Below are 13,312 nucleotides of genomic sequence, written 5' to 3'. Positions count from 1 at the left end.
CACAAAATGACAACACAAGCAGGTAAAACTCTTTGTTCTTTCCTGTGTTAATGCTCAGATTGGTCTTTTTTACTCTCAGATAAACTGATCACATTTTTGTGGCCCCTGCTGAAATAAAAATACCCCATGTCTGCTTCAAAATGAATAATACATATTCTACTGCAATCGTAGATCCAATGGTAATGTATTTAGCCCTGGTGTTTGGCTATGCACATTACTTCAATCTTATCTTGTTTCAAATGTGAAAAAATAAACTAATTCCTTGTCATTTTTATTCCTTTTCACAGTGAATAACACACTAACGGAAAGAGGAAGAGGGAAGGAAGTGGATGTAAATACTGATAAGAATATCAGCGAGAACAAAAATGTTGATGATGGAGGGAAAGATATTATTTCTAGCCATGAGAATTTACCTAAAGTCAACACCAGAGATGAAAGCACTGGGACTATTCCAGAGAAAACTACTGCAGAAGGTGGGAAGGAAGAGAAAACAAATCCTGGATCAAATTCCCCTGACGGCCCAGATGTTGAGCCAGACGGCCTTGATAACAATTTGTATCAAGTGATAGAAAAAGACCGAGCTGAGGAAAAGCCCTTAAAACCGGAATCAGGAGAAATACCTGTGACTAAGGACAAAGGACAAGAAGAGAAGGAACGAAAAGAGGAACAAGTGAATGGAAAGAAGGATTCTGGCAAAGTCAGTCCTAATGACACCAAAATGAGAATAATCCTGTCTGAAGGGGAAAACACAGTGGAAACATTCAAAGTGGAAATGACAAAGAATGACACAGTTCAGTTGAGGACCAAGCCCACCATTAATACAAATAATACAACAGCAGGAAAGAAAATCCTTCCCACTCATGTCAACATCACATTGTACAGGGCAGGTGGGGACGTGAGAACAACAAAGGAAAAAATATCTCCAACACAAGAGCAGCCTGAGAGGGACTCGAGGAAAACACAAGAGGAGTCCGAAAAAGCTAAAGAAAAGCAAAAGGAGCGAGAAATCAACCAAAGCTTCTCTGGTAAGAACTTCTCTAAAAACAGTCTTTTTTTCTCTTGGCTCTCGGCCTCCACCGGATGTCTGTGCTGCACTTTCAGAGAAAAGCTGCCCCGCTCTTCCCCGTGTCTATCATGGCTATCAGCAGGTGGTGCCAGGAGTGGAAGCTCCAACTGTGGAATATCTGTGTAACCACTCCTACGCTCTGAGCGGTGACGCTCGTCGCACCTGTCGGCCAGATGGAACATGGAGTGGAAAACAACCCCTCTGTGTCCGAGGTGTTGTACATTAATCACAGTCCAATCATCATCATATCTGTTACCACTTTTTGATTTGGTTTATTTACTTAAAGCAAATTCGTTTTTAAAAATCGGCAATTAATGAAACTTCTAGGGTGGATAATCACAAAGAAGAATTTGAAGAATCACACTTCTGAAGGGTGTCAGAGCTTGCTAGAGAAATCTTTCCTAAAATTTAGCTGATAATAACAGTTAGGGGTGTTGAAAAAAATCAATTCGGTGACATATCGCGATTTTGCATCGCCCGATTCTGAGATCGATTCTGAATGCATCCATATCGATTTTTTTTTTTTTTTTTAAATATACATATTATTATTATTTTTTTAACCTTTTATTTAACCAGGAAAGTCTTTTCCACTGCAGGAGACATTGTAACTGCGCAAAGAAAATCGTCAAATAATGCACCGAAACCTGGCCATGTTGACCAGCTTGTGTTTTTTCAATAAAATCTAAAAAGAAAATACTAACTTTCTGCATTTGACCGTGGCTCAGGTGGTAGTGGGTCGTCTTCTGATCGAGAGGTTGGGGGTTCGATCCCAGTACCTGACTATGTGTCGAAGTGTCCTTGGGCAAGACACTGAACCCTAAGTTGCTCCCAGTGGTCGACTAGCACCTTGCATGGCAGTCCTGTCCCACTGGTGTGTGAATGTGAGAGTGATTGGGTGAATGAGCTGATATGTAAAGCGCTTTGAGACTGCTTCAGTGTGGGGATAAAGCGCTATATAAATCAAGTCCATTTACCATTTATTTGTTGTTCTAGGCATATACCTCAGTTAAGTCAAAGTTGGTTTAAGAGCCACAGGCAGATTGTCTGGTATTTTTTTATTTTAAGTTGTTGGCACATGGCATGTTAAAGCCAATGTTTTGAGTGTAAAATATGCCATTAAAATATATTTCATACATAATGTTCTCATGAAGGTGTACACGTTTACAGATGAGTTGTTTCTTAAGTCATATATTTAAAAAAAAACAAAAATAGCAATAATCGCCTAATCCGGATACATCATATTGTATCGTATCGTGACCTACAGTATGCATCACCAAAAAAGAAAGTCTGACTTTTGTAATGTCAAAGAAACAAATCATTTCAAGAGTGCAAATCATCTGGATCAATGATTCTGATAATGGTTCCATGATCACTGTTACTTTAAAAACTTGAAGGAAATGTCTATCCACGTTGATATACAGCAGGTCTAAATGTAGGGGCATCCTCATTTCTCCGAAAAATCGCGATGAAATGCGCAATCAGGATCCGATCTACATGAAACTTGATGTGGTAATTAGAAAACCAACCCGACATAACTGAGCCAAATTTAAAAGAGATTGGTCTATTCTGAACCAAGATATGGATTTTACAAATGTTGTTAACAAGTGATTTTTACATTTTTTAAACTGATCCAGAATCAGTATATTGACCCCTTCCAAAAACGTGATAGAATCTTCCCTATCTTTGCTTAACATGTCAAAATCAGTTAAGTACGTTTTACTTAATCCTGCTAACAGACAAACAAGGTATAAATAAGTTACGAAAATATTACAAAAGTTTCAGAAATCAAAAAAAAGTTTTGAAATAATGAAAAATGCCTTCAAGCTCAAAGGTATAATAATTCATTACTTTTTTAATTTTAAATAAATAGTAATTGTTCAAGTTCATAAAAAAATAAAAAAAATAGGGAGGTATAAAAATACTTAACAATATTCATGTAGGGCACCGAAAGCATGTTTAAGATGGTTTCTGAATTACAAAGTTAGATAAAAACATTTGATAAAATCCTGACTCATTCTAAAGAGACAATTACAATTGATGTTATGCATTCATGTTTAAATGTGTGTATTTACAGCCTGTCGAGAGCCCAAAGTATCAGAACTGGTTCGACAAAAGGTTCTGCCACCTCAGACACCATCCAGGTTTGTTCATCAATGCTTCAAGATACAGTAAATCATTATACACAGAGGTGTAAAGAATACTGTTATATCCTACTCTAAAATATGATGAACTCTAAAACTGAGAAAATAACTGGCATTCAATGATAGTTTCTGATGCTTTTTGATTGTTGTCTGGTCATTTCATTTTTTTATTTTTTTTGTATAATTCATTCAGTAAAGGTTGGGTGTAGGAATGTAACAAATTATTTGACATCTTTTAAAACATACTTAAAGAGTAACTAAACCCCTGCTTTCTTCTGACTGGTCACAAGGAGGGAAATTCAAAAGATTCTATGATTATGGGCGGGGCTTCTGGATAGGTTAAGACACGCCCAGTCTATACTAGGGCTGGGTATCGCCAGGTACCGCGCAATACAATATATCACGGTATTTTTGCCCACGATAACAATGATATCGCGATACAACAATACAGCGATTATTGACATATCGTGGGTAATTTAATCCGCGATACATCACGATATCTGTCACTTAAGAAATTCAGAATTTATCTACTGCACTGAATTCATTTCACAGGAATTACAAAACATCATCAATCGGTTTCACATGAATGACAGGGTAGTAAAACAGTGTGTACTGCAGAGTGACTCTTCTTAACAAACACTGACAACAGCTTGTCACATGTCGTTGTGTTATACAGGCACGGTGGGCTCTGTATTTAGGAGTCGGTGATGATTTGCGTAGTTTTGTGGAAGTTTAAATGGGGTTTCAGGTGGTTTAGGCACTGTTTAATGCAGCCAAGAGGGGAGGAGGATGATGATAATAAGCGCTCCCCAGAAACACGTATTCCCCATAAAAAAAGGTTCTTTCCTTCTCACAGTGACGCATTTCATGCCGATTCTGTCCATTTCATTTCGTCCGTGATCCCATTAATGTGGGTTTTATAGGGCCCTATACATAATATGTGCAATAGGAAGGATAAAAAATAAAAATAAAAAATACATTAAATAAATAAATATTGATATTTGGTGCCAGTGAATCGATAACGTATCGCTAGACAAAACATTGCGATATGTCGTCGTATCGAGATATTGTCACACTCCTAGTATATACAGCTAAAGCAAAATTCAATTGTAATAGCTGGGTTTCAACCCATAGAGGGCAGTCACTCTGACATTTTTCAACAAATCATACTAAATTGAAATACTTTGACTAAAATATACTCAAATACATTTGTGTTCTGCAGAAAAAAGTAGTTTTGGGGTTTAGTTACTCTTTTAGTACAAGTACAATTACTGATTTAGAAATGTACAGTACTCAAAAAAGTACCCATAAAAGCTATAATTACAGTGACATGAGTACTTGGAATCCATTACTTTCACCTCTGATTACTTCACATATGAGTACATACAGGCCAACCCTGATAACTGTTTATTCTTATAATGTATTTTCAATCTCTTTAGGAAGACTCCTCTACATAAGCTCTACTCCTCTGCACTCCAGACTCAAGGTTCCACCAATGTTCCTCCAGTGCTTCCTCAGCTTCCCTCAGGCTTCCATCATCTCTACACACACATTGAATATGAATGTGCGTCTCAGTTCTACCAGCACTCTGGCAGCCCTAGGCGTACATGTTTAAAGACAGGGAAATGGAGCGGGCGCCATGTCTCCTGTTCTCCAGGTGAGAGCAGCAGAGCCCTGGAAACCACAGCAAAGGCCTGGCCTTCTCCATGCACTGTTATCCATTCAATGCTCAACTATTATACCTGCACTCAAGGTTAGCTAGGGTCCAGAAACATATGTAATAGACAGAATAATTGCAAAACAGAGCAGAATTTCCACCACACAAAGAAACCTCGTCAGCTTCTTCTGTCACGCTTTACTGCCAGGTATGAGCTTCTCGTCACTTTTTCAAATGAATTTCTTCATGAAATTTCAAAAAGGTGCTTTAAGCGACTACATATAAGTGCTGATCGGTGAAAAGAGATGTTATTAGACCATGAAATATCAGTATCAGCAGCTTTGATAGAAGAAGTTCCCCCTATGGCTGTCATCAAATGTGCAAATTGTCCCTTTATGAAGACCTTGAAACACGTGACATACAAGAAAGATGCTCTCGACGACTAAAACCAATCAAAACTACTTTTTCCTATTGAGGTAAAGGCAAGTTAGTGTGAAAGGGACCAGCCACGGTCGCCATTGGAAGTCAGACATTTATTAAAGTTGCAGCCTAATACACTTTTGAAAAATGTAATTATCAGTACTTTTTTAATTATCTTTGCTAATCATATAAAAGCTGCAACTAAATGATTTCTACTTCAACTTAAACTTGGTGTCAACAAATCACAAAATAACCAAAACACCTAAGTGTTGGAGATTATTTTAACCTAGTTTTAACTCTATAATAATAGATTGAATGAAGGTTGTACAGGGTTTGTGCATTGAAGAATCTGTGCTTTAGGTTGGTTCACAATTTAATATTTTTTTAAACCAAATTTAGCGAGATCGCAATTGCTGCACATTTAGGGGTGGCACACTTATTCCACCTTTTTTTTTTTTTTTCTATTTTTAGGAAAAAGGTTTGAACTGTTCTTAATATTTTTACTCATTTAGTATAAATACAGGGAGATACTATTAATGACCATACTAACTGTTAAATCAAGTTTCTGATATCTGTGAAAGTTATGCATTTTTTGGTTGAGCAATAAAAATTGTGAAAAAGTGTGCCACCCTTTACTGACATTAGTTTGGCTCAAATTTTGATTTTTTTTTTTACTTATACCATCATAATGTGAACCACCCTACTGTGTGTGGTTTATTTTATTAGTTCCTCCATCTATGACTTTGCATTACAAAATTTCAACCTTCACCCCAAACCTTTGCCAAATGTTGACACAGTCTCATGTTAAATCCACTTTTCCTTGTTTCCTTTATCCTTTTCTTCCCTGCTTCTCTGACAATCTTCTCTTCCCGTCACCTTCTCTTTGACAGTGTGTGGGAAGCTCCCAACCTTTGTCCCAGAGAGGCCAGAAGAGTCTCTCTGGCCTTGGCTGGCGGCCATCTACCGACGCTCCACTAAGGGTGCAGGAATGAAGGTGTCCAAAGCGGTCAACCAGGCGGGGACCCTGAAAAGGAACGGCGGAGGTGGAATCAGCGGCGACCATCAACAGGACTCTGAATGGCAACTGGTTTGCAGTGGGGCTTTGATTAACCAAAGGAGTTTGGTAGTAGCAGCTCACTGTGTGACAGAGCTGAGTAAAGTGTATCCACTGGATGCAACCGAGGTCAAAGTAGTGATGGGGAAGCATTATAGAGAAGACAGCAGGGAGAACAAAGGCCTTCAACATTTGAGGGTAAGACACTGACGCTTTGTTGGCTTTCATTGGTTAATCAGTCACATCTGTGCACATTTTCATTTAGAATTAAAGCTGCTGGGAAAGATCGCTAACGATTTTTAAACTGCAACTGCATTTCATCTAAAAGTTGTTCTCATCCACTAATGATGATCCCAAAAATAACCAAAGTGACATTTCTGCCTTTTTTCACAGATTGAAAGTTGTGCCAAAAACAAAAGCCAATGTTTGCAGTGGAGTCAAAAATAATCTTGCGAGCAGCAATTTCAACCTTCTACATTTGTTTGTATGTAAAATATCTTATAATCAAAATAGTCATAAAAAATGTTAGTTATTGACCCCACCAGCTTTAAGGACTCAAGGATTCAAGGATTTTTATGTGCATGAACATGTACCTGAAAAAAATAGTGTCTCAAAGTTCCCCCTTGATGAATAAATAGATTCAAAGAATAATAGTATAAAAAAATCTAAATAGAATAATAATAGAACACCAGTAAAAAGAATTGAATATATACAAAAATATTACAAATATACAATAATATAAAAAAAACAAACAAAAGAAACAAAACAACGTCAGCAGCAGCATAATTCAAGCAAGTTAATTTTGTGTTTTTTTTTTTTTATAAAATAATTTGTTTCATTTATTCAGACAAATTTTTTCAGGAAATTTGCTTTGATCTCCTGAAATGTTTCGACTGCCAACTGTCAGAAACCATCCTACGACAGGGGCATGTGGCCAACAGAACTGTTAAGTTGGCCACACCCAGAAACCACTCATGAGGACACATCAAAGTGCTCAGCAGACTCCTCAGAGGAAGACTGACAGTTGGCAGTCGAAACATGTCAGGAGTAAAATCAAAGTAAATTTCCTGAAAAAAGTTGTCTGAATAAATGAAACCTTAACATATTACTCAACAGCAGCAGGATGAAGAGAAAGAAAAAAAAAAGTTTGACCTTCCAAAGTGGAATTATATTACACTCAACTCTGGTAAAAATACATTCAAGTTTAATGTATCTTCTCTTCTTTCTTTCTTTTCAGGTGGCTTCCATTCTCGTTCATCCAAACTACGACCCTAACATTCTTGATTCTGATATAGCTGTAATCAAGTTATTGGACAAAGCAAAGATAGGCCCAAGGGTCCTGCCCTTGTGTCTGCAGGAAAACCAGGAATTGGAGCTGACTCCTGGTCCAGGGCTCGTTACAGGCTGGTCCCCGCTGCCCGATTCTAATTTGGGCTCTGATGAGAAAGCCAGGGTTGGCTTAGTTCACCTGGCCGATATCGTCCCCTGTGAGCAGCAGTACGCTCGAAACGGCGTGCCAGTGAGTGTCACGGAGAACATGCTTTGTGCCAGTCAGAAACCAGACTACAGCCCCGCTAACATATGTCCTTCTGATACTGGGGGGATCCTCGTCCTCCCTGGGGTTTTGGAGGGTGACGACAAAGATGGCAAAGAGCAGAGACTCTCCTATGCTTTCACACAGGCTTCCAAAGGGAGCAAAGGGCTTTGGAGACTGTTGGGCCTGGTGAGCTTTGGCTACGATGATGGGGAGTGTAATCCCAACCTTTACACGGTCTACACAAGAGTGGCCAGCTTTAAAGACTGGATCGAGAGCAATATGAAATAAAAGGATCTAATTACCTCTCTTTTTTTTATTGTATCACGTCTTTCCCTTTATGGTTTTTAACAGAAGGGCATTGATTACATTGATAAATGCTGAATCAAAACTGGACATGACAGTGCCTAAACTGAAGGGGGCGTCCACACACACACAATATGTTCAGATTTACAGACTTGCAAAAGACCCATGAACTTCTCAGCTGATGATGTGTTAAAATGTATATGTTGTAATATTTATATTGATCATATTAATCATACAACTCCAGAGATGTACAGTATATACATTATTGTAAAAAAAAATGTTTAAGAACAAAAAGTGACTGAATTCTGGAAAAACAAAAACAAAACATGAAATCATTTTAAATAAAAAAAAAAAAACTTAATCCAGGTTAGGACATCACAGTTTTTACTACCATAATCTGAGCATTTTACATACACACCAACATCCTTTTTCTGCACTTCAGAAAATGAGTGGTTCTCAACCTTTTAAGCCCGCGACCCCCAAAATAAAGGTGTCAGAGACCGAGGACCCCCACTGTACCTGAAGGTGGTTGAACACAGACATGAACATTGAAGAACAGTCATGAGTAGACAGGGCCATCTATAAGAGGGAATAAAGGGGAGAGTTTTTGGGGCTCATCTATAAAGTCAGCAAAATGATGGTCCATTGTTCTATGAATCTGTGATAACCACATTTATTTATTTATCTGAATAATATCCACTGCTATCCAGACCAATAATTTTATTACTATTTGAGCCATAGTATATAATCATCTTAAAGATGTAAATTATTGTTTTAATCAGAAATAAAATGGGTTAAAAGTGACCATAAATGATGGAAAAAGTGGTGAAATGGGATTTTAAAAACCACAGAAAATGCTTAAAATTTGGAAAATCGAGTGGCCAAAAACAGACAGAAAAAGGGTTCAAAGTGTGAATATTGGCCTAAAAGTGGGAACAATTAGTTTAAACTGGCAAATAATGGGCATGACAAAACGTGAAAGTGGTTAAATTGGGGGGGGGGGGGGGGGGGGGGGAAAGCATGAAATATGGTGAAAAAAGGTTAAAAGTGACAATAATTGGTAAACATATGCAGATTAGGTGTTAAAAGTGGTGGAAAAGGTTCATAAGTGCCGAAAATGTCTTGAAAGTGGGAAAAAAAAATGTGCAGAAAAGGCATTGCAATTTGATAGAGAAATGGCAGAAATAGGAGAAATGTAGCAAAAAGGTATTAAATAGACCAACTATGTGGCAAGAAAAAGTGATGAAAAAAGGCTAAAATAGTTCAAGTTTGGTGCAGAAAATAGGCAAAATTAAGCAAAAATGGGCTCAAGTTGTTCAAGAAATATTCTTAGTTTCTTACAGGCATCAAACGACCCCCTCCCAGTGTCTTACGAGCCCAAATAGGGTCCCGATCCCAATCTTGAGAACCCCTGAGATAAATCATTTACAGCATTTCCATTCTGACTACGCTCTGCCAAGAATATTTTTATTTACATTGATGGATCTCACTGAGCTCTATGAGAAGGCATTTTAAGAATACATCATTATTTCAACAGAAGAGAGATTAATTACATTTCTTTACCGTACCACTTTTTCTATTTAAGTGCGTAATATTCAGGAGTTGAGAAGTGTTATGAGAAGACTTGCTCAAACTTGCAGATTTACAATCTAATAAACCGCACGCAAAATCCAATTAAAAACACAATATATATGTGAATAGATTAGTAATTAAACTTTGAATAATCACGCTCAGGGCTTACAGACTCATTAGCAGCATTAGCAGTTTGGGCATTTTTGGAGAAAGAACAATAAATAGGTGAAACAGAAGATTGTCCATACAGTTGCAGAGTTATACATGATGCATTTACTGATTACCTGAAAGCAAAAGAAATTATGAAACAAGAATTTGACAGAGTGACAAACATATTATCTTAAGGGAAGACAATGAAGAAAAGAGCTTCACCTGAGTGAACAACAAGTAGGGATTGTCCAAAGTGTAATATTTAAAGTAATCCTCCACTGTTTTGCCTAAAATCTTTGAAAAGTACTTAGATTAGAAGATCTATGCCTAGGCCTGGGCCGATAACAGATTTTGCTGGACGATTTATTGTCCCACAAATTATTGCCGATAAACAACCATATTAACCACTAATGTAAGGATAACAAATCAGAATAATGCAAATACACCCTTTCAAAATGCAATCAACTTGTATTTATCATAAGTATTTCTTTACCATTGTTATTGGAGTGTCAATAAGACCCTGTCTCTGTTAAGAAAAAAAAACCTCAAATGCAAAACCACACACAACCAAAGCAATAAATAAAATGGTTTATCAAGTCTCTCTCAACAAACAAAATTGCACTTGCAATAAATATTAAACATTGAGGCACAGAGGTATATAGATGTACATTACTAAACAGGTAACACTTCCAATCCAGTTAGAACCTTTGTAAACAACAATGCTAGCGGCCCCGCCTCCCCCCACAGAGACAAAGATAATGGATGACTGACATGAGAGTTTACTCCATGCATTCCGCTATGGAACAAACATGCTCAGGTGCTGAGGGTGAACCCCTCTTGTCATCCACCCTTGAAAGACGAGGAAAACAAAATACTTAGATTTCGCTCGGTTGTTAGCCCCGCTCGGCATCCCCGCTTCTGCTTACGATCACACCGCTTACGTCTCCTCCGCGAGGCACCACTGCTTCACTGGCTGCTGGGTGTAGCCGGCGTAGCAATCTGAAGCTACGTACTGTAGTAGGTCCAGAGATGCCACCACTATCGGACTATAACTGTATGATTTACCTTAATCTAAGATTGCCTGGCGGTGGTATACTATTTTAGAGTAATTACGCTGCAGGTTCACTGAGAAATTATTAGAACTGACAGTTATCTGCTGTTTTATATTCGTGCTAACACTAGCCTCTGCAGCCGACAGGCGCCTCCAAATACGCATGAATATGGCAATATACCGAGGCCGGCAAACTTACCGAGTTCATTTTATTTACCGTCCGGTTAATTGATCTATCGATGATCAGCCCAGGCCTATCTACGCCTGACAAAACTCATTATTATGCACCATATTAATGTATCTGCCTTTTGAAAATGGGACTACTTTACAGTTTTAGAGCCTGAGTTCTGCCATCTTGAAATCACGTGATCACATGGCCCAATTAGTCTTTTTTTCTATTGGACTGAAGCATTCATCCTGCTTTTTGATCATTTATCAGCTTTTTTTTGGCCAAAATGCCAACTTGTGCTGCTTTTGGTTGCTCAAAATAACCAGGAAAAGTTAAAGATGTCAATGTAAACCTCTATGGTTTACCAAAAGAGGATTAAAAACATTCTGAAAAAAAGTTGCCACCTGCGGTCATTTTTTTTTTTTTGGGATCACAACTGTTTTTAATTCTCATTCGGTAAACAAAAGAGTTTTGTTAGGCATAGATCTTCTAATAAGTACATTTCGAAAATTTTAGGCCAAACTTGTAAAAACAGTGGTGGATCTGTTTAACACTTTGTGTATTACAGCCTTTGTTCTTAATAGTTTTTGTTGTGTACTGTATTTCTAACACTACATGAAGATTGTCTTTGAAGTCCTTGCCAGAGTTTTTAGGGCAACATTTTTGTGTTTTGTTAAAATACAATTTTTGAACATGTGTAGATGCAATCCTGAAATGGGACAGTTCCTGTTGTCTATGAATCAAAACAAGAGAAAGCGCAAAGTATTTCCATGCATTGCATAAGAAACACCATTTACAAAGGATTTCGTCTCTTTCTCTCTCTCTCTCTCTCTCTCTCCCTCTCACCCATTTCCCAGTACTTGAGTTGAAAAGCAGCTTAGCCTAGTCCCCATTCTTCCCACAGGACAGTCCCATCCACTCACCCTGTCAGAATGCCTGTTCACAGGCCCTGCTTTGCTCCCAGGGCATCTTCATTGGAGACCTGGCCAACATTTGGGCTGACTGTCCTTGGAATTGAGCTGTAATTACCTCCAACAGTGTAGGCGACCAGGAGAAACGTGTGCTTTCAAAGAAACCGGCAATGTAAATAGATTAAATCTATCAATGTTATATAAGTATGGTCTCAGCAAAAAACAATTGTGACTAAAATGGAACTTTAACAAGCATGTTCACATTCTCTCTTTAGGTAGCCTAATGCTTTTTTATGTACCTGCTTTCAAATTGGTTTGATACAATCCACATCCAAAAAAAAGGTGCGTACTTCAGTGACTCTCGCCACTAGATTACATTCAAAATCAATGTAATTTACGCGACTTCAAGCAACCCCCCTCAAAGCGAGCATGGGCCAGGCTCATGTAACACCTCTGGAGTAGTTACAGTGGCCACGGTTAGACGATGTTTTTTTAGTTTGGAATTAGTTATTCCAAAATCATTCGGAATTAAAGTGCTCTGCTTCGTGTTTACATGGAAATAGTAATTCCCGACCTGAGGTTTACATGGAAAACCGGTTTATGTATTTGGCTTTAGTTAATTCCGCTTTAGGTCTGGGGGTTGGGAAGGCTCTGATTGGACAGGGGGAGAACATGACGTATCACGTCGATCACGTCTATCGGGAGAAACGCACAACAAACATTTTATTGTCGGCTGTGACACAGAAGATCACACACGAGAACTGTTTTCATCTCTATTTTGATTGTAGTTTTGAAGCAACAGCTGGACAATAACACACTTTAGTCCACGGAGCGGAAAGGAGATATGAACTAATCACCGGTAAATAAAGCTCAGCAAAACTCTGGAAAACAATAACCAGGAATAAATAGTTGCTCATTGGTAAAAATAGTAGCTCAACAACCGTTACAATGATAAACTTGCCTCTGCAGCAGCATGGGAACACATTTACTACGTCTCCAGGTCTTATCACCCGTTCAATAAAACCTTTTCCATTTGCTGATTTTCATTTGTGTAATAGTCCATGTGTCTGTGTTAATGTCCGCATGTTTATGCCTCTGTTCATCCACTCTTTTCATTATATCCATGTCTTTTAAGGCTCTTATTAAATAGTGTCGGCGCTATTCCGGGCCACCATGTTCGATTTTGTTGTTTTCAAGAAAGAGGAATTATTTAATTCCGAATTAAAATCGGAATGAACCAGCCACCTAATTCTGAATTAAGTTTAATTCGGATTTAAATTA

At 38.1% G+C, this 13,312-nt stretch overlaps 1 protein-coding gene across 2 annotated transcripts in view; it reads left to right on the top strand.

Moving 5' to 3' along the window:
• Positions 1-8,176, top strand: part of pamr1b (peptidase domain containing associated with muscle regeneration 1b) — a 33,273-nt gene extending 25,097 nt beyond the window's left edge. Inside the window, exons 9-14 of one of the 2 annotated variants that reach the window (XM_028451427.1) lie at positions 288-1,025; positions 1,102-1,278; positions 3,141-3,207; positions 4,647-4,864; positions 6,175-6,536; positions 7,576-8,176. In XM_028451427.1, the coding sequence (XP_028307228.1) occupies positions 288-1,025; positions 1,102-1,278; positions 3,141-3,207; positions 4,647-4,864; positions 6,175-6,536; positions 7,576-8,163 (2,150 nt within the window). In that variant the 3' untranslated portion in view covers positions 8,164-8,176. The remainder of the gene's footprint in view (positions 1-287; positions 1,026-1,101; positions 1,279-3,140; positions 3,208-4,646; positions 4,865-6,174; positions 6,537-7,575) is intronic. The other variant, XM_028451428.1, reaches the window with a different exon arrangement.
• The last annotated feature ends 5,136 nt before the right edge of the window (positions 8,177-13,312 follow it).

Source organism: Gouania willdenowi, chromosome 6 (genome assembly GCF_900634775.1).
Source record: "Gouania willdenowi chromosome 6, fGouWil2.1, whole genome shotgun sequence".
Classification (NCBI taxonomy): domain Eukaryota; kingdom Metazoa; phylum Chordata; class Actinopteri; order Blenniiformes; family Gobiesocidae; genus Gouania; species Gouania willdenowi.
Note: the sequence above shows the minus strand (reverse complement) of the source record. Positions and strands in the feature narration are given on the sequence as shown.